The 21,646-nt window shown below is 26.7% G+C and overlaps 2 protein-coding genes across 2 annotated transcripts; one reads left to right on the top strand and one right to left on the bottom strand.

Annotated features, from left to right (window-relative positions):
* Positions 1 to 1,022: 1,022 nt before the first annotated feature.
* LOC135928852 (Krueppel-like factor 6) lies at positions 1,023 to 2,201 on the top strand. The gene has a single exon (XM_065465316.1). It carries the CDS (start codon positions 1,023 to 1,025, stop codon positions 2,199 to 2,201), a length of 1,179 nt encoding a protein of 392 aa, XP_065321388.1.
* Positions 2,202 to 4,992: 2,791 nt separating this feature from the next.
* Positions 4,993 to 5,792, bottom strand: LOC135928376 (pyroglutamyl-peptidase 1-like). The gene is made up of 4 exons (XM_065464831.1): positions 5,750 to 5,792; positions 5,533 to 5,708; positions 5,243 to 5,490; positions 4,993 to 5,199 (listed from the first exon to the last, which is right to left on the bottom strand). Exons 1-4 carry the CDS (start codon positions 5,769 to 5,771, stop codon positions 5,037 to 5,039), a joined length of 609 nt encoding a protein of 202 aa, XP_065320903.1. The 5' UTR covers positions 5,772 to 5,792; the 3' UTR covers positions 4,993 to 5,036.
* Between the last annotated feature and the right edge of the window lie 15,854 nt (positions 5,793 to 21,646).

Genomic DNA, 21,646 nt, shown 5'->3' with positions numbered 1-21,646 from the left:
GGTTAATGCTAAAAGTTTTTTTTATTTTTTGTTTTTTTCGATAAAAATAAATAAATTTTATTTTTCACGATAAATTAAAAAAAAAAACGAAAATTGAATAATTTATCTTTAAAAAAAAATTAGAGGATATTTATGATGGTATAATAAATAATATTTTTATTCAATCTCATATACAAATATGAAAAATTTTGGCTCATATAAAAAAATTATATAAAAATATTAAAATATATAGGCCATTGTCGGGAATAATAATAATATAATTGATATATTTATATTTTTTATTTAAAAAAATTATTGAATGATTTATACATTATACTTGATATATATTATATAGATAAATTATTATTTTTTTAAAAAAAATAAATAAATATATATTTAACGGTTTGTTTCTAGATTGGAGAAGGGGGGCAAGGGGGGGGGGAGAAAGTGTTAGGAATTCGAAGGTTCTAGAGATTTTAAAGGAATCTTAACCTATCCATTAAAACGTAAGTTGGTGGTTAATCCCGAAACGATAAATAAATGGGTTTTTAAATACGCCTTCTAGGGCTGTAATTTATTACTACTTTTCTTTTTATATTTTTTTAAAATCAAAAATTGGGGGTGATTTATTATTGACAAAAATAAAATGAAAATATCCGACCTTGTAAAAACTTAATATATTAATTAAATATATTAAGTTTATAATGTTAAGATATCATAAAATAAATTTATAATTTACCCCCCATGACACTTGTTATAATTGCGAATCAAAAAGAAAAAGAAAAAGAAAAATTTTCATTTACTTTTTAAAATAATAAAATTTTAAATTTTATTTTTTTTGTAAGTGTCAAATCATCTTTCGTCAAAAAAATTTTTTTTACATAAATTTTAAAGTGTTATCACACATAATTTTGTAAAAAAAAAAAATCTCGGTGAATTTATTTAAATTAGTAGAAGTCACGTGTCAAATAAAGTCGAGTTTAGGGATGAAGAGAAGAGTCGAAAGTGTCAGATTTGTCATAATAATAAAAATTCTTTGAAAAATGAATCAAATATCGGATATCGTGTCTTTTCACTTAGATTGCCAGACAAGGTTCGACGTACGGTTAACGATGGGAAGTTCAAACTATCCACCAAATCACGCCTACAATAACGTCGCGAATTTTGAGGACAGCCTGGAAGCCATAGATACCTTCAAGAGGGAAAGGAGATTCTGTAATACCGCCGCTTATGATACGGGAGCTAATGGCGGTCACGATCGCGAGCTCCCTGTGACGGAGTTCGGATATTCTAACAACGGTTATTGCCAGAAAAAATCGAGCTACTTCGATATGGACAATAATGCCATCGTTCTGGAGACCGGAGAAGTTAGACCGGTTGCTAACGCCAACACGGAATTTAGGTTGTACGATAGCCATAATGGCGACTCGTCTAATGGACACAATTTTAATGATCAAACGACAGATTACTACAATAATAATCAGAGAAATCTCCAGATTTTCAATAATGATCATTGTATGTATTCAAATAATTCCCGCGAAGAAATCTTCAAGCCGCGGCGTAAAAAGGAAATCGTCGAAAGATCCGAAAAGAATCGCTATCCTAGGTCTATCATGTCTCATCCGAGGAAATACGCCAAAATTAATACGCCCATCCTCTTCTCAGCTATTGTCGCTAAATACTCCTACCACTTTCAGAAGTTAAAACCTAACTATCCTTCTTCGAGAACTTCGAATTCTCAGGATTCGGATTTCAAAAACGAGGTGTCAAATATTGATCCCGCACCATTCCTAAACAACAAGATTAGTAATCTCAATAGTTCAGAGCTGCCCCTTAACATCTATGCCGATCCTAATAAAAAAAAAATATTCAATCCCGCTTCAAATCATCTTGACTTGAAACCCCAAACTGGAACTTTAAAAACGCGTAAAAAGGATTCGATACCTTCTTCCTTCAATCCCGACTTCAAATGCAGTCACCCGGGTTGCTTAAAGACTTACTCGAAGATATCCCATTTGCGGGCCCATTCCAGAGTTCACACTGGGGAAAAGCCATATTCTTGCGATTGGAATGGTTGTGGTTGGAAATTCGCGAGATCGGATGAGCTTACGAGGCACTTTAGGAAACACACGGGAGACAAGCCTTTCAAGTGCAGCGTGTGCCTAAGAGCTTTCGCGCGTAGCGACCACTTATCCCTTCATATTAAAAGGCACAAATTCTGAAGGATCATATATATATATATATGCACATCATATAAAATAAATTGTGCAATAATGGAGGAAAGATGTTGAATGAATGAATCGACAAAGTCGTGATTCAAAATGGCAAAACAAGGAATATTCGATATTTACATTTCATTTTTATTGTTTGACTTGCCCAGAAAGTTTGTGAAATGCCATTTAAAAATTGATCAAATATTCTAGAAAATTGTTTTTATTTAGGGAATGTGGACAATAAACATATGTTTTCGAAATTTATTGATAAATACATTACTTTAATATGAGAAAGAATCATTATCATTTTAAATCAACATATAAAATACATAATTAATGCGTATTTATTGCATTTTCACCCCATTTTGGTATATATATTTTTTTTAAAAAATTGCCCTATTTGCAAAATAAGAAAAGGTTTCCAAGATTTGCATCATACTGGATGATTTTTTTTTTAAATATTATTTATAAGAGATGTTAAACTAATGATAGATGCAAATAATGTATCATATTTACCCCGTAAGTCACCACCTATTATGACATTTTTTGGATATTCCCTTAAAACTAACATAAAATAAATAGTTCAATTTATCAATATATTTAGACCATTTCAACCCAGGTGGCGGTGGGGGGGGGGTCCGGTAACGCTGGCATCCGATTCCTTTAGAGGATCTATTGTGGCAGATGAATTCTATTGTTAAGAATTTTAAACTAAGTAAGATAATAGTACAAAGTTTTAGAGAAAAAAAAATTCTGTCAACACATTTAATCTTTATATTAGATATAAAAACTTGTGACAATTTATATTAGGAATAGATTAAACAATAAACTAAAGAATTATCTAAAATTCTTATAATTTTAACTTCATGAAAAATCACCAGTGGCGTAGGGCCAAGGGGGGTGGGGTTAGGAGTTGAACTTTCCTCTCCCATGGAAAATATGATTAGTAATAAAAATTTTGTTTTTATAATATACTTATATATAGATATCATGACGAAAATTTGCCCTTTGGGAATTGATGAAACCACCTCCTTAATTTTTGTATTTCTTATAAAAATCTTCTAGAAAATTCCTTCTACCATATTAAAAAGAAAAAAAGTGCGAGGAAAATTTCTTAAAAATTTCACGAATTATCAATGTTAGATACAAAAATCTTCTAGAAAATTCCTTCTTCCATATTAAAAAGAAAGAAAGTGCGAGGAAAATTTCTTAAAAATTTCACGAATTATCAATGTTAGATACAAAAATAACAAAAAAACAAGAGAACGCTTCTTAAAGAGCTGTGATTCGTATGGGATCGACGTTATTGGAAAAGCGTACTTAGTATTAATATTATTTTACTAAACAATCGCTTAAGCTAGTATTGTTTCAACGGCTTGATTTGAGCCGATTTTGAGAACTCAATATTTTAGCCAGAAAAATATTACCTAAGCCATGAGATTTTGCTGATAGATGTTCAAACCTTTGTGCAAGCTACGAGCAAAATCTTCAGGCGTGCCTAACATTTTCTGGGTATATTATTGAGTTATCCGTTTTTAAAAATCGGCTTCAAATCGAGCCCTTTAACAACACTACACTCAACTTTAGCAACGCATGAGGGTAAAAAAAAGATCAGCTTTATAAACGGTTTCACTTTAGCATAACCAGTCCATCTTTTTGGGGATCATATTTTTCCAAAGATGCCACAAGTCTTTTTCACTACTTTTATGTTATAGATACTAAATATGTATCTAAGTTACAGCTACAATAAGCCTTATATTTTGAAAGATTATGAAAAGGATTTAATTTATTATAATTGTTTTAATGCTTCTAGAATCTGTTCTATGCTGAATCTTGGTATCTATTTTAGTATTTTTAATTTATTTTAAGCATTGCATATAGACGTAAGTTTTAAGAATTAGTGATTTCAAAAAGTTTGGCAAACTTCATGTTTGGGAGTACGTTTTAATATCGAATTTCATATCAATTTTTTTTGAATATATAACTCGTAAATTAAAAATCTAATTTAAACTATTTAACTTTTACATTTATTAAAAAAATTTGAAAAGGATGAAAGAACATCTATAAAGATCATAGAATTACAAGAAGAAATATTTTGAATCGGGGTAAAATAAAAAAAAAGACTTTGATATATTTAAAAGTAAATGAGTTTTGAATCGTAAATTTCGATATTTTTATGACTCAGCCTATGCCATGATTTTTATTTAGATAATAACTTTTTTATTTATTGACTGGAAAAACTGAATTGATAAAATTAGTAAGTACTAAAATCTCATATTAATATTGTTCATTGCTTCTTGGGGTTGCAGACAATAATTCCAAAACCATTGCAAAAAGGAACATCCAGAAAATTACAAAAATGAGAAGTGAAGGATGATATGTATTGAATTGTTATTTTTCATAAAATGTTTTTCATTTTTATATTAAAAAACAATTTATTATTTTGATATAAAATAAAAGAAAAAGAATTGCAAGAATTATTAATTGACTTATATTTCTATTACTACTAACAATAGACTACAAAGGATATATCTGGTCAATCAATGATTGAGATTTAAGTAAAAATAGATCTTCTGCCAATAAAAAGTCTTAAATTCACTTTGATATAGTTTATATATATCAATTATTGATAGTTAGAGATTTATTATCATATGGATCTCTATACTTATAAGACAGGCTCTCTGTAAGATATAGGTAATATTTATACACCCAAAATACAAACTATATATAAAAAATAACATTTATTTTCTATCATTAATTTGAAAAAAAAAATTAATTATAAAAATATATTAGCATAGATTACCTCATAAAAATATATTATATAAATAAATAAAAATGATGAAATTAGGATTCATCTATCTGTTTTAGGAGAGTTGTAAATATTATGATTAGAGCTTGAGTTATTTCATCAACTGAATATTTTTTATTTATAACTGGAATATGTATGAAGAGTACTCTTGCAGGATTTATCGATAGTGAGCAAAAATATGAATAGCCACACAAATATCTATTTAAATTAATATTAAACTATTTGTTTTTAAATATATTACTTCCCAGGATGATTTGATATGGAAATTTTATTTAGAATATTTGAATCATTTTCTAGCTTAATGGTATTACACAATAAATCTAAATCTATCTCTGTTTGAAATTGTGCATCCTGACTATAATCACTAAGACAGCAATATGACTTTGGAATTTTACCATTAATATCACATTGAGTGTATGGTCCATTAAAGGCACATTTTTCTAAGGTAATTTCATCAGCTAACCCTGACACGCCTAAATGAGCTATAAGCTAACTTTACAAAATTAATGTTGGATTATAACTTTATAATACTTTTGGCTTATGCCTGTCCCATAACTTGTGTATTATTTCATTAGTATCCTCATATATAACAGGGATCTCATAGGTTATCAGATTAACGCCAAAAGTATTTAAATTCCATTTCGATTTTATTTCATTTAAACATACCGTACTGCTATTGATTTTGTGTTCGCCAAATGGACCAAATGCTTAAAAATAATATCTAATTAAAATATATTTTTTGGATTACCTGTTAGTATTAAATTATCCATATTAGAGAGTGATTGAACAATAAATTTATATGACAATCATTTATTTGGATATGTAAGGCAAATATTTTTTTTTATATATTGTTAATACTAATTTATATCAATGTCATATTAAATTTTAATATTTTAATAATTTTCGTTATTATATTATCATGTATTACATTTTAATTTATTTTTTCTAATATAATTTTGTATATCAATATTTAGATACAATATAAAATAGATTTTATTAGAAACTTTTTATCTAAGTTTTATTTAAAAATCTAAGAAAAATATTAATAATCATATATTATTTGGTTGTGATTGGGTCATGAAGAATGTTTAGAAGAGATTTGTTACACTTACACAATTATATTCTTCATGAATCACTACTATGAAATTTGTAGTAAAGGAGTAATTTATTGTAATATTTTATTTACATATTATGTGTTATATTTGTCAGTTACTAATGATTATATATAGGGATATTTTATTATATGTTTTATAATGTATGTTGAGTATAATAATTATGTACGATAAACTTCCTAATATTTTATGTTTACATTTAACCATATACACATTGCCTATTGTAAAAATCGAGGAATAATATGTCAGAAACCCAATTGTATAATTGGCGGTAGAGAAAAAAAGAAAAGAATATATAATTTGAAGCTATTGGGTTTTATGTAATTAACTTTGGAAAATTTAAGGAAAATATCATTTCAAATGAATAATAAACTATGGTATTATATGGAAAATACATTAATGGTAAATGAATTTATTATTATGCAATCTTGTCTTGAAATATGAATTATAAAAAACAATAATTGATTATACTATGATTCCAGAAGAATGAATGCACACAATTATTAAAAATGAGAAGGATAAAATTATGAATATGTAGAAATCTGTTGATAATAATTTAACAATCATTTGGATGTATATGATAATATGGTATAATCTATTACTTATGGAAATATGGTGTGATTAATCTTTGTAAAATGGACATTATTAGATAATTATATTGGAAAACATGGAGATTGGTTTATGGATTATGTAATTTGAACATTGAGAAAAGGGTTACTGATAGAACCTGTCTTATTTTGACATTGTGAAAATGGATATTGATAAATATACCTGACTAATTAAGACCTAAAGATATAAGGATGTTGGGCTCTCAAATCACCTGACATATGCAAAACGGGCTCCGGAGCCAGTGTGCCTGGATATACGATGTATGATTTGGATTACCTCATGGGCCATCCAAGGTTGATAGCGATCTCTTGGCCAGCTCTATGATAATAGTGACCTCGTGGGCCATTCAAAGATGACAGTGATCTCTTGGCCAGTCTTGGATAATGATGATCTCGTGGGCCTTTCAAGTACGATGTCTACCAATAAACTCGATAGCGATACTCCGGTGGGAGATCCATCGATACTGATTCTCCGGAGGGAGATTAAGGCACAATGACTCGATAGCGATTCTCCGGTGGGAGATCCATCGATACTGATACTCCGGTGGGAGATCATCAAGGGAAACGATATCGATACTTTAGGTGAGATCAATCAACAAGGAAAACGATATTGATACTCTAGGTGAGATCAACAAGGAAAACGATATTGATACTCTAGGCAAGATCAATCTTACTAAGACAGCGGTAAATGGAGACCAAAGACTAGGATGTTTTAGGAGAAATTTTAAGTTGTGTTTCCTTTCAATTAATGAAGGGGAAATATAGTAAAGGAATAATTTATTGTAATATTTTATTTCCATATTATGTGGTATATTTGTCAGTCACTAATGATTATATATATGGATATTTTATTATATGTTTTATAATATATGATAAGTTTAATAATCAGTGTAGTTAAAATAGCGCGCTATTTTTTTCAGTAGCGGTAGCTTTAGTTGGCTACTTTTTTTAGAAAATAGCGATAGCTCTCTTTTAATTTAGAAAGTAGCGCTATTTTCAATTTTACATAATAAATACATTTAAAAATTATTAAAATATATTTTTTATTAAATCTAAAATTATAATCCTTTTATTTTATTTAATTTTGAAATTTAAATTTATATTTAAAAATATACATTATAAATCTAGTTAGTATTATAAATCTAGTCATTAAAAATGTGTGAGATTGTTGAAGATAGCGAAATTTCTTTGGAAAATGAGAAAATATAGATTATCCTTTCCCAAAATTCAAAAAATACTTTAATCTTGAAGAAAAAAATAATACTGGATATCGGTTTCAATGCAAGAAAATTTTGCAAACTACTAGTAGAGTGCTAAAAGGCTTTGAGAAAAAGTCAAAACTTTATTTTTATTTTCTATTATACAATTATATAGAATGAATGATTTATTGCTTGATTAGCCATAATTCAAATTGGCTCTATTTACAACACAATCTATAATAATAATATATTGTATTTATTAATATAAAATTCAAAATTAATATATTATTAATTACCTTGTGTACAATAATTATATTTTTAAAATCTATATTTACCATAATTTATTGCTATTTTAATATTTTTTTATAACTGAATCTAAATCTCAGATAAATTTAAATTTTGAAAATTAAAAAGATATTCTTCTTATTTTAAAATTAATACAATCGCCTTATATAAATTAGATTTCCACATCTGTATGATGATGATAATGTAATAGCTGCTATCGTTCATCCTAGTTTCAAGTTAAATTGGCCATACATTAATTTGACTGAATCTAAAAGGCAACTTGATAGGCTGATGATAACGTTAAAAAATGTCATGCCTAACCACGATACTAATACTATATCAAGATCGAAACCGCGGCCTTCCATAGACGATTTTTTTGAAATAACAATAATATTATTGAACCTCTAGATGCTTTTTTTAAATCTAAAAATACTCATTTAAATATCTTTGATGATTTTTTTCATATAAATAGTGTGTTTATTAAATTTAATTCTGCGTTGCCCTCAAGTGCTAGTGCTGAACGATTATTTAGTATGGCAAAGCTTATACTTCTGATCGTCGCTCTAGACTTGGGGAAGATAATATCGAAATGTTATTATTATTAAAGTGTAATATTAAATAAATTATATATATATATTATGTAACAAATTATAGTCATGTTTTTATACCAATATTTTATTTGTAGAAATAAAGTTATGTAAAAAATATTTTTAAAAAAATCAAAATAACGTAAAAAGTAGCTAATAGCGCGCTACTCATTTGAAATCGGTAGCGATAGCGCTCTATAATTTTTATAAAATAGCGGAAGCGATAGCGCGCTACTTTAAAAAGTAGCGTTTAACAACACTGATAATAATTATGTATGATAAACTTCCTAATATTTTATGTATATATTTATCCATATATATGTCGTAATTTTTAAAGGTATCATAACTATCCTGATCTTCACGGGATTTAAAGGGATCCCTTTAAAATTAGTTTTTAAAGGATAAAGAACTATACGGCATTATCACGTTTTTATCGTGATAAAGAGGAATCTTATTTTAAAAACGTTTTCCACGCGTTTTGTTGCATTTCTTAATTTTATTGTTATTCATTAATTTTCAATGTTGTTTTTTTGGCCTTTTGATATAACATATGTCTAATATAGGTATCAATTGATATCTAATCAAAAGATCTATTCAACCTCTCCCCCATAGTGGGCGGGGGTAGGTCTTGGAGGGTCATAAATATTTTTTTCAACACAAAATATCGATATGGGTATCAAATAAAAGCTAATTTTAATATGGTTTGACTGAAAGTCTTCATTCTTGGTCTTGATGGGTATGACTTGGTCTGGGGGATGGGGGAGGGGGGCTTTAAAAAATAATTTTTATTGATATAGGTATCAAATAAAAGCTAATTTTAATATCGTTTGACTGAAAGTCTTCATTCTTGGTCTTGATGGGTATGACTTGGTCTGGGGGATGGGGGAGGGGGGCTTTAAAAAATAATTTTTATTGATATAGGTATCAAATAAAAGCTAATTTTAATATCGTTTGACTTAAAGTCTTCATTCTTGGTCTTGATGGGTATGACTTGGTCTGGGAAAAGGGGTGAGGGGGGGGGGGTGTAAAAAATATTTTTTTTGATATGGGCATCAAATAAAAGGTAATTAAAATATTTTTTATTGTATAATAATAATCACTTATAGAAGGCGGGTCTAGGTCTTGGGGGGTGAGAAATATTTTTATTAACATAAAATATAGATATGGGTATCAAATAAAAGCTCATTTAAATATATTTAGAATAAAAGTATTCATTTTTTGTCTTGATGGGTATGACTGCCAGGCCCTCAACATATTAACAAAATGTCTAGTTGGATAGAATTTACAGAAATAAAAGAGAATGAAGATAAAACAATTTTTTAAATTTTTTTTCGGTTCCAAACCTTGAACTTGAAATATATAATTTGCAGTGTTCTATTAGCACGATATTCCATAGCTATTTTTTTAGTATCGATATCTTTAGCGTGCAACTTAATAAGAGAGATAACGAATAGCAAAAAATATTATAATAATTATATAATTAATTTTAAAATCATAATCGTTTTATTTTATTTTATTTTAAAATTAAAATTTACATTTAAAAATATGCATTGTAAATATATTTTTCAAAAAAATAAAAATTATTAAATGTCGACAATAGAGATTGATAATGAACATAATTTTGGCACAGATCATATCGATAAAGTAATATTCCTTGAAAATAATGATGATATAAAAATTCTTTTTCCTAAATTCATAAATTATTTTAATCTCGATAAAAAAAATTAACACATGGTATAAATTTTTCTGTAAGATGTGGCTGAGGTTTTATCATCAAAAGTTGCTTCAACTTGAGAAAACATTTAAAGGTAATATATCAAACAAAAATATATCTTTAAAAAAAAATTAGAGCATCTATAAAGTTTTTGAGTTAGATGAGTTTATGTGATTCTGGCCATAAGATAGTGAGCTACATTTTTAAAAAATATCGATAACGCGCTTCTTTTTTGTAAAATAGCGGTAAAGCTCGCTATTTTTAAAAGTAGCTTTTAACAACATCAAAAAATGCTTTTTTTTCTTATCTCCATCTTTCTCCTTCTCAATTTTAAAATATTTCATTTTTAATTTTCAATAATGTTAATGTCATGAGTAATTTATTTCCATTTTATTTCATCTAATATAATGTTCATTATATAGTAAGATATCTGTTATTTTTTAGGAAATGATTAATGATAAAAATATTCAAACAAAAATTTCTTTCAATTTTTTTTTGGAAAATATATGTTTTTTATACCTTTTTTCCATTAAATAAAAGAAAAAGAAAAAAAAAAGAATACTTTCAATCTAAAGATATTTAAATGGCTTTTATTTGATACCCTTATCTGGATTTTATGTTGATAAAGATATTCCTCACCCTCCCCCCCCCCAAGACGTAGACCCGCCTTCTATGAGTGGTTATTATTATCCCAATAAAAAAAATATTTTAATTACCTTTTATATGATTGTCATGTCGATATTTTGTGGTGATAAAAATATTTTAATTACCTTTTATATGATACCCATATCAAAAAAAAATATTTTTTACACTCCTCCCCTCAGACCAAGTCATACCCATAAAGACCAAGAATGAAGACTTTCAGTCAGACCATATTAAAATATTAAAATTAGCTTTATTTGATACCCATATCAAAAAAAAATTTATACCCCCCCTCTACCCCCCCCCCTTCCCAGACCAAGTCATACCCATAAAGACCAAGAATAAAAAATTTCAGTCAAAACATATTAAAATTAGCTTTTATTTGATAACCATATCAAAAATAAATATTTTTTACACCCGCACTCCCCCACCCCCCAGACCAAGTCATCCCCATTAAGACCAAGAATGAAGACTTTCAGTCAAACCATATTAAAAATAACTTTTTTTGATACCCATATCAAAAAAAATTATTTTTTACAACCCCCCCCCCTCCCCATAGATCAAGTTATACCTATAAAGACCAAGAATAAAGAATTTCAGTCAAACCATATATTAGCTTTTATTTGATACTCATATCAAAAAATAATAATTTTTACACCCCCCCCCCCTCCACCAACAGACCAAATCATACCCATCAAGGCCAAGAATGAAGACTTTCAGTCAAACCATATTAAAATTAGCTTTTATTTGATGCCCATTTCGATATTTTGTGATGATAAAAAAATTTCTGATCCCACAAGACCTAGACCCGCCCATTATGGGAGAGAGATTGACCTCCAGAATAGATCTTTTGATTAGCTATCGATTGATACACTATATTAGATATATCTTATTTCATAAGGCCAAAAAAAACAATATTGAAAATTAATGAATAACATAAAATTAAAAAACGCAACGAAACGCGTGGAAAACACTTTTAAAATAAGATTCCTCTTTATCACGATTAAAACGTGATAATGCCGTATTATCATTCCTTAACTTAAAACCCTAATTTTTTAATTATCCCTTTAAAACCCGTGAAGATCCCGGATAGTTATGATCCCTTTAAAACCCGTGAAGATCCCGGATAGTTATGATCCCTTTAAAAATTACGACATATATATATTCCTATTGTGAAAATAGAGGAATAAAATGTCAGAAACCCAATTGTATAAGAATTTATTAAGACGCAACTATAAAGAATATTCGGTTAGGGTCCACCTCTTCGTATGAACATATATGAAAAAACGTCAAATGACCTAAAATGGCCACAAATATATTTGAAGCGATTATGTGGGAATCAATATTTAAATAACTTACATTATATTTAAAATATAAAATTAACTATATTTATATTTAAAATATAAAATTAACTATAAATACAATTAAAATATTAAATAAACTATTAATATATTTAAAAATTAAAATTAACTTACTTATAAATTTTGGGAATCAATATTTAAATAACTTACTTTATATTTAAAATATAAAATTAACTATATTTATATTTAAAATATAAAATTAACTATAAATATAATTAAAATATTAAATAAACTATTAATATATTTAAAAATTTTTAAAATTAACTTACTTATAAATTTAGGGGATCAATGGGAATCAATATTTAAATAACTTACATTGTATTTAAAATATAAAAATAACTATAATTATATAACATAAGTTTACTTTATTGATCAAACAAAAATAAATTAAAATAATCAAAATGATAAAATAATATTTAAAAAAAGCGTTTCTTATATACAAAATAAAAATTGTATAAATAGAATAAATTATTTCGATTTAGATTGTTTTTTGAAGGTAAAATAAAAAAACCTTAATGAAAACAAGATGAAATATAAAAACTTTAACAATTATTTTTTGAATATTTTTAACAGTTAAAAAGAAAATTTGAATTCTTAAAATCAAAACTTAACATTTTAAATAAAAATATTAGAAAAAACTAAATTTTTGAATAAGTGAAAAAATTTTGACTTATTAACAATCACAATTTCTATATTTACATTCTATAAAAAAATGTTTTTGATTGACCTGTTATAAAAATATGAAATTATATTAACAACAGCAACATCAACATGACCACCATTAACGGGCTGAGGATATGCACCGTCGAACTATATGCTATATAACTGTCCTAAAATGAACCTAAATATAATTCGTCCTAAAGAACCTAAGCATTAATGTACTTATATACTATTGTAGCATGGCTTCTTCTATCTCCTTGTCGGTCGGTTGAATCAACTGGTTTCTATCTCCACATACCTTGAAGTTCTATCTCAAATATCCTTCAACTTCGTTAGTTGATAAACTGTCGGTCGCCAGTGCTTATTGCCGTACCTTCTTGTATTGAGATTCTTTGGGTCCAAACTTTGTAGATCGATGGTATCATTTCCTTAACCATTAGGTATTTCCTCTTTCCGTGGATTGCATATCGGCGCTTATGGGGTTAATGCAAACGCTAGTACACGACAATTTTCAAATGATTGTACGAATGGTATCTAAAACATTGTTTTGCTTTATCATATGTCTTAGTTGGCATTTTTTGATATTTTTTATTATTTTTTCCTAGAGACAATGTGACATTAGTTTAGCGTACCTATAATTTAGACAATGCATGTCCCCTTTATTTTATAAGAACTAACTAGTTATGCCTTCATTTTGGAGGAATTTCTTTATTTCCTTGTATTTTGTTCTATAGTTTTGTGAGGAAATGTATTTCTTCATCTTCTAGTTCTTTAAGACTCTCTATTGGAAGATCATCAGGGCATATTGCCTTATCATTTCATGTGTTTGATACCACTTATTCCGTGTTCTGTTATTGGTTAAATGATGTTTTGATATGGTGGGGTCATCTTGATGTAGTATGTGGGCTTTAAAGTTGAAAAGCTACTGAACATATTATTTCCATCTTCCATTATTTCTTTTTCCTTTCTAATGAATTTTTGTTTTTGGGGCTCTATTTATATCCCTTGCATTTTTCTTTCGTTTTTTGGCTAATCTGTAGATATGTCAATGATTTAGCCCTAGCTACCACCTTTGCAGCAATCTTTAACTCTTTGCCTTCTGTTTTTTTGGATTTATACCTAATTATTGTATTTTCTTGTCTTTTATGGAAGCCTGTACATCCTTATTCTACATATTTCTCTGTTTCATGTTTACCCCTTTGCTAAACCGATGGTAAGTATTTCATCTTGATACGAGGACTGTCCACATTCTTTAACTGTTTTGCGAAGTCGATTGTTTGAATATTTGCATTTATTGCAAAGGCATCTGTCGTTGATTTTAATTTCCCCCATCTAATGTGTCGTTCCAGTCTTAGTTTATTTTGCGAGGATTTATCTGTAAGGCGTAAATCCATATCTAGTAACTAATGCTGTGAAGCAAGGTCTTCACCTTGGCTAACTTTGCAGTTTAATGCAAATTAAAGCTTTTTACGTGAGTTTAGAATATAATCTAATTAGTCTTTTCGTGTACTGCTTTCGAATATTATTAAGTGTTAGTCCCTTTTCTTGAAGATGTGAAGGCAAGATCAAATGCCTGCATAAATCTCAATACATGTTTTCCTCCTTAGTTTGCTTCTCCCTAGTGTTGTTAAACGGCTCAAGCTGAGTTTTAAAAACGGCTAACTCAATATTTTATCCTGAAAAATATTATGCAAGTCTAAACATTTTGCTCATAGATGGCACATAGGATTGAACATCTAGCGGCGAAATCTCGACGATTAGGCAATATTTTCCTGGCTATAATGTTAAGTTAGCCGTTTTAAAAAATCGGCTTAAATCGAGCCGTTTAACAACACTACTTCTCCCTGTCCAAAATCACAATTATACGTTTTGTACTCTTCCCCTGTCCTTCCCACATGTGCATTTAGATCACGGCCTATTATTTGGGGTTTTACAGAGCTTCATCCAGAATATCTCTAAAATTTCTTCGTCTTTGAAGCTACTTTTAGGAGCAACTTCTACCAATATCTAGGTTGGATCTGGCTGAGGATGATGATACCATTTGATTTGTTCACATTGTAGTAAAGTTTTCAGCCATCTTCATCTCCTTAAAACATATAATATTAATCTTTCTTTTAACTAACATAGCTGCTAATTCTCTTGTCTTACCCTTTAGAGTACCAATATTTAGATTTGTGACCTTTTTTGTTCTGAGATTTGTTTTACTTTCACATGATGGAGGACCATCATCTGTCATTTGGAGGGAGCACCCTAGCATTCATATTCATCCAAAATATTGTATATTATTTTTATTGATCTGAAAAATATTCTAGCACCCAGCTGAAAAAAATTCTTAATTCATTTGAATGAAAAAATTAGGGATCCAAAGCATTGAACCGATATTATTTACAAAATCTGAAAAAAAATTTCGTCTCTTTTATAATATTATATACATTCAAATATAATTTCTTTTCTCAAACATATATAAAATACTTGAATATATAACAAATAATATCATATAATATTCATTGAATTTATTATATTATCTTATAAATTTACTTATATCCAAATTGTATTTTTTAAATTCTTATATATTTATTTATAATCGTGGTGTGTGATCTCTATTCTTATAAGACAGCTCTGTAATATAGGTAAAAAATAAAAAAATCATAAAAATAAGATATTTGCAAGCAATATTTATACACTCTAAATATAAACTTTATATATATAATTTGGAAGAAAAAAAAATATATAAAAATATGTTAGCATAGATTACCTCATAAAAATATATGGTTAGGGTACCTTTTCAGGGGCAATAATTTTTGTTATTTTTTAATGTTATTTTTTGTTATTTTTTTATGTAATTTTTTTATGAAAACTATTGTTTTTATGTTGTTAGGGTACCTTTTCAGGGGCAATTATTTTTGTTATTTTTTGTTATTTTTTTATGCGATTTTTTTTATGTAATTTTTTTATGAAAACTATTGTTTTTATGTTATTTTTTTATGATTGGTTCATTTTCTTATTGGTTAATTTTTTATTTAAGATATTTTTAAATTAATATATCTTTTTTTATTTAAGATATTTTAAAATAATTTTTTCTAAAATTTAAAATTCGTACATTTATTTAAAGGAAGTGATGGGAGCAAATAAGGGGGAAGGCTAGGGGTAAGGGGTAAAATTATTAGATTATGTACAATGCGGGTAGGTTTGGAGTTAAATTTTTGATAGATGAAACTTCGCTATTTAAAATTTATTTGGTTGATTCTTTCTATACAAACTTAATATGATTTCTTCTAAACAAACTTAATACGATTCCTTCTATACAAACTTAATATGATTCCCTCTATACAAACTTAATATGATTCCTTCTATACAAACTTAATATGATTCCTTCTATAAAAACTTAATATGATTCCTTCTATTTTTCTAAAATTTGTATAAAGAATTTAATTTTTTTTAGTGATAACACTATAATTAAAGGAAGATTCCAAAAATAAATAAAATTTAAGCATAACAATCGAAATAATTTATTCATTAAATTGAAATATACTATTAAAATTTATAAAATCATTAATAAAATGAATAAAAACATCAAAACGATTTAATAATCTATATTTTCGAAAATATCTATATTCAAGAAGATATTCATGAATATTATCCCGATCCCCATGTCTAATTAAAAATGGAAAGTTTCGTCTACCAAAAATCTTACCCCTAGCCTTCCCCCTTATTTGCCCCCATCACTTCCTTAAAATAATTGTACGAATTTTAAATTTTAGAAAAAATTATTTTAAAATATCTTAAATAAAAAAAGATATATTAATTTAAAAATGTCTTAAATAAAAAATTAACCAATAAGAAAATGAACCAATCATAAAAAAATAACATAAAAACAATAGATTTCATAAAAAAATTACATAAAAAAAAATCGCATAAAAAAATAACAAAAAATCGCATAAAAAAATAACATTAAAAAATAACAAAAATAATTGCCCCTGAAAAGGTACCCTAACCAAATATATTATATAAATAAATAAAAATGATGAAATCAGGATTCATCTATCTGTTTTAGGAGAGTTGTAATTATTATGATTAGAGCTTGAGTTATTTCATCAACTGAATATTTTTTATTTATAACTGGAATATGTATGAAGAGTACTCTTGCTGGATTTATCGATAGTGAGCAAAAATATGAATACCCACACAAGTATCTAGTTAAATTAAATACTATTTTTTTAAAATATATTACTTTCCAGGATTATTTGAAATGGAAATTTGATTTAGGATATTTGAATCGTTTTCTAGCTTAATGGTCTCACATAATAAATTTAAATTTATCTCCGTTTCAAATTGTGCATCCAGACTATAATCAGTTAGACAGCAATATGACTTTGGAGTTTTACCATTAATATCACATTTAGTGTATGGCCCATTAAAGGCACATTTTTCCAAGGTAATTTCATCAACTAACCCTGACATGCCTAAATGAGCTATAAGCTATCTTCACAAAATTAATATGAGATTATAACTTTATAATACTTTTGGCTTATACTTGTTCCATAACTGCTCTATTATTTCATTAGTACCTTCATATATAACAGGGATCTCATAGGTTATCAGAATAACGCCAAAGGTATTTACATTCCAAATCGATTTTATTTCATTTAAACATACTGTACTCAATGATATTGACTGTACTGCTATTGATTTTGTGTTCGCCAAATGGACCAAATGCTTAAAAATAATATCTAATGTAAACATATTTTTTGAGTTACCTGTTATTATTAAATTATCCATATTAAAGTTTAATAAGAGGGCTTATAAAAGTACCATATTTTTTGTTTTAATATATTATTCAATTATCAGATCACATTTATTAATTAAATTAGAATGTACCATTCTTTTTGATAAATATATAATAAATAAAAATTTATTACATTTATATAATAAATTCAAATTTATCAAGTGATTGAACAAAAAATTTATATGACAATCATTCATTTATTTTTATTTATTGCTAATACTAATCCACAATGTCATATTAAATTTTCATATTTTAATTATTTTCGTTATATTATTTTGTATTATATTCTCTTAAATTTTTATTTTTTCCCATATAACCAATATAAATTATTTTATTAGTCACTATTATAACCACTTTTCTAATAATAATTGAATTAATATAGGGGAGACTGGGGCTAGTCGAACCAATTTTTACAAAATTGGCTATAGCTCTTGTTGTTTTATAGATAATATAAAAAATAATATATGATTGGATACCTAAAACTATACTCTATAAAAATGCCGTATTAAAAATCTTAAGAATATAATCATTTTTTTTAAATTTTATTTTTTGTAAAAGTGAAAATTTTGTTCAACAAGCCCCAATAGCGGGGTGAGGCAAACCACTTCAAAGGGCTTCTTAAACCATTGGTTTTTTAGGCCATAATAAATTGAAATACATTTTTAATTATTAATAATGATATGTATAGAATAATTTTATTGTTTTATTGTTCAAAATATCATAATACTTATAAATTTGAAGCTAATTATATATAAAAATTGAAACTTAATTTTGGCTAATTTAATAAACATTTTGGACATAAAAAAAATATGAATTTTAAGGAGAGATTAAGATTTCTTAGCATAAATCCTAAATACCAATCATAAACAGCCATGAAATTGCCTTTTCAAGATTTTAAAATTTTTTTCTATATTAATTGACCTAATTGACGTGTATGGTTTACCAAACCCCGCTAGCTCTAAATTGACAAATCATGATTAAAATAATTCTAGATTTGATAAATGCTCATAAAACTTACCCAAATTATAGAAGAATGTTTAAACTTTGTAATAAAATTTAATTTACATATAAATGATTATATATTTTAATAAAAATTAAAATTCTGTCATGTAAAAATATTTTGAAAATTTCATCAAAATTTTATTTCTTAAATAAAATTTTTAGTAATTAATTATTTCAAAATATAATTTATCCATAGATGTATACTAATGAAAACTATATTAGGATAAAATTTTAACCTTTTTGTGTATTTAATTTTAAAATGAAATTAAATGGTTTGCCTAACTCCAGGGTTTACCTAAACCCAGTCTCCCCTATGAGTAGTTTAATTAATTTATTTTAAAATCCAAGAAAAATAATAATGAACATATTTCATTTGGTCGTGATTGGGTCATGAAGAATGTTTAGAAGAGATTTTTACACAATTATATTCTTGATGCACTATATTAAAACCATGAAATTTAATAAGACACACTATGAAGAATATTCTTGAACACCATAAGTTTATTGGTCAAACAAAAATATAAATTGAAATGATCAAAATGATAAAATAATACAGAAAAAGTTTACTACAAAATAAAAATAATTTAATTAGAATAAAATATTTAGATTTAGATTGCTTTTTGAAGGTAAAATAAAAAAAAACAAACTTCAATTTAGAATAATCTTATAAAATAAAATGAAACATGAATACTTTAACAATTGTTTTTTGATAATTTTTAACAGTTTGAACTAATAGTTACCCCGAATTCATAGTGGCGCGATTACGATTTACCCGCGATAAATACAAAATACAGTAATAATATCTCATTCATAGTTATCGATCGAGCTCGGATCGCCGCGATTTTTTAAAAATACAAATCATTTTGTTTTTATCTCGTGATTTTGAAATATTGCTTCGTTAAATACGGATTTTGGTGAATTTAGCTCAAAATTTTAGATTTAGCGTTAATTTTAAATTATTTGAAATGAATTCAATGGCTACATTTTTTGATGATATTATACCAAAGAATCAAGTTAAAATTATGATTTAAGTTAAAAAAAATTTTTAAAAAAATAGATAAAATTGCTTTTATTCTATCAGGATATGCTATTCCAGGTAGATACTGTAACACCAAGGTTACAGAAGTCCTCTTTAGATAAAGAGGAATGTACTCTACAGATGTTAATGAGATATTAAATGAAATAACGGGCCAATTGAATTGGTAATATATTTATTATTTAGCTAATCTCATAGATAAAAACTATATTGGATAATGTAATGGTTCTTAAAGGTCCTAAATTTATTAAGCCTATTACTGAGTCTGGTAATTAATAATATCTAAATAAAAATATTATTTATATTGAAGAAACTATGTATAAAAATTGCTGCGATCGATCCAGCTGATCGGTCGCTGCGATATCACGGCTAAATCGCAATCGCTCTTCACTATAAATTCACCGTTAAAGAGATAACTATTTTGAACTTTTAAAATCAAAACTACACATTTAGAATAAAAATTTGAAAACTAAATTTATAAATAGCTGACAAAATTTTGACTTATTAGCAATCACAATTTCTATATTTACATTTTATATAAAAAAATGTTTTTGATTGACAAGTTAATAAAATATGAAATTATATCAACAATCTGCAATATAACCACCATTAACGGGCCAAGGACATGCGCCGTCGAACTATATGCTATTATTTTAATAAAATTTTAAATGATTACTTATATTCTAATTGAAATTTATTATCAACATTAATTACATATGTTAACCTCTATACTTTTAGAAAATTAACAAATAAAATAAATATTAATATTTACGTGTGAAATTGTAAAATATTATGATAGAAAAATTAATAAGAAGGCTTAAAATTTAAAAAGAAAAAATCGATAGTTTTTTTATTATTTGTTAATAGACAGATGAATCGTATCAATTATTGAATTTAAAAAGTATATAATTCAAGTCAAAAACTGCCTTTAAAAAATCAATACCTACCCCCAAATATTAATGCCTAATCTACCTTAAAAAATCTATACCTACGCCCAAAAATGTCAATATATTTTGGAAACATTTGCCTACTATCTACCTTGGCCATATAGACACTGGATCAGATTGACACATATGATTAGCTTGGTTCATTTTTTCTATCAAAAAACAGGGTGGTAGTCTTGTAAAACCAGCCATCCACACTTACAAGTAGATAATATTTTAATTAGCTATTATTTGATACTCATATTGAATTTTAATGTTAAAAAAATAATAATTTCTGACCAGAGAAAATCTAGATCCACTTTCCTGGACTGATGAATAACATTTTAGACATAAAATCCTTTACCTACTTTTATCTGATACTCTAAACAATTGTTTATATTTAAACTTCGCCCAAATACTACCTGATCAAAAAAACTCTTATTACAGTCATAAGATATTTTAATTAGCCTTCATTAGACACCTCAATTTATTTTTTATATCATAACCACAAGATCTAGATTCACTCACTTAATGTAATAATTGGCATTGCTAAAAAAGATTCTTATTATATTTCAAAGGATCAACAAGGTGAGATCCGATAAGAATTCACCTCTTCTAATTGAGTTAACTGGACAACCCGTTAAATTTTGCTCGATTGTTAGAATTTACCAAAATGTTTGAAATGCTTATACAAAGTCTAATAGTAATAGCTATTCCAAATTGTCTTAAC

This window comes from Gordionus sp. m RMFG-2023, chromosome 4 (assembly GCF_954871325.1).
Source record: "Gordionus sp. m RMFG-2023 chromosome 4, tfGorSpeb1-WG-v2, whole genome shotgun sequence".
NCBI lineage: Eukaryota > Metazoa > Nematomorpha > Gordioida > Chordodea > Parachordodidae > Gordionus > Gordionus sp. m RMFG-2023.
The sequence above is the reverse complement of the archived record's forward strand: the minus strand, read 5'-3'. Positions and strand labels throughout refer to the sequence as shown.

What these genes read in the sequence shown, in the direction of transcription:
- LOC135928852 (XM_065465316.1), top strand. Translation starts at nt 1,023, where the DNA reads ATGAATCAAATATCGGATATCGTGTCTTTTCACTTAGATTGCCAGACA.
- LOC135928376 (XM_065464831.1), bottom strand. Translation starts at nt 5,771, where the DNA reads ATGGATAATTTAATACTAACAG. An exon ending in GGATAATTTAATACTAACAG is followed by an intron (nt 5,709 to 5,749) that starts GTAATCCAAAAA and finishes ATTATTTTTAAG; the next exon opens with CATTTGGTCCATTTGGCGAA. An exon ending in ATATCAAATCATCCTGGGAA is followed by an intron (nt 5,200 to 5,242) that starts GTAATATATTTA and finishes TAATTTAAATAG; the next exon opens with ATATTTGTGTGGCTATTCAT.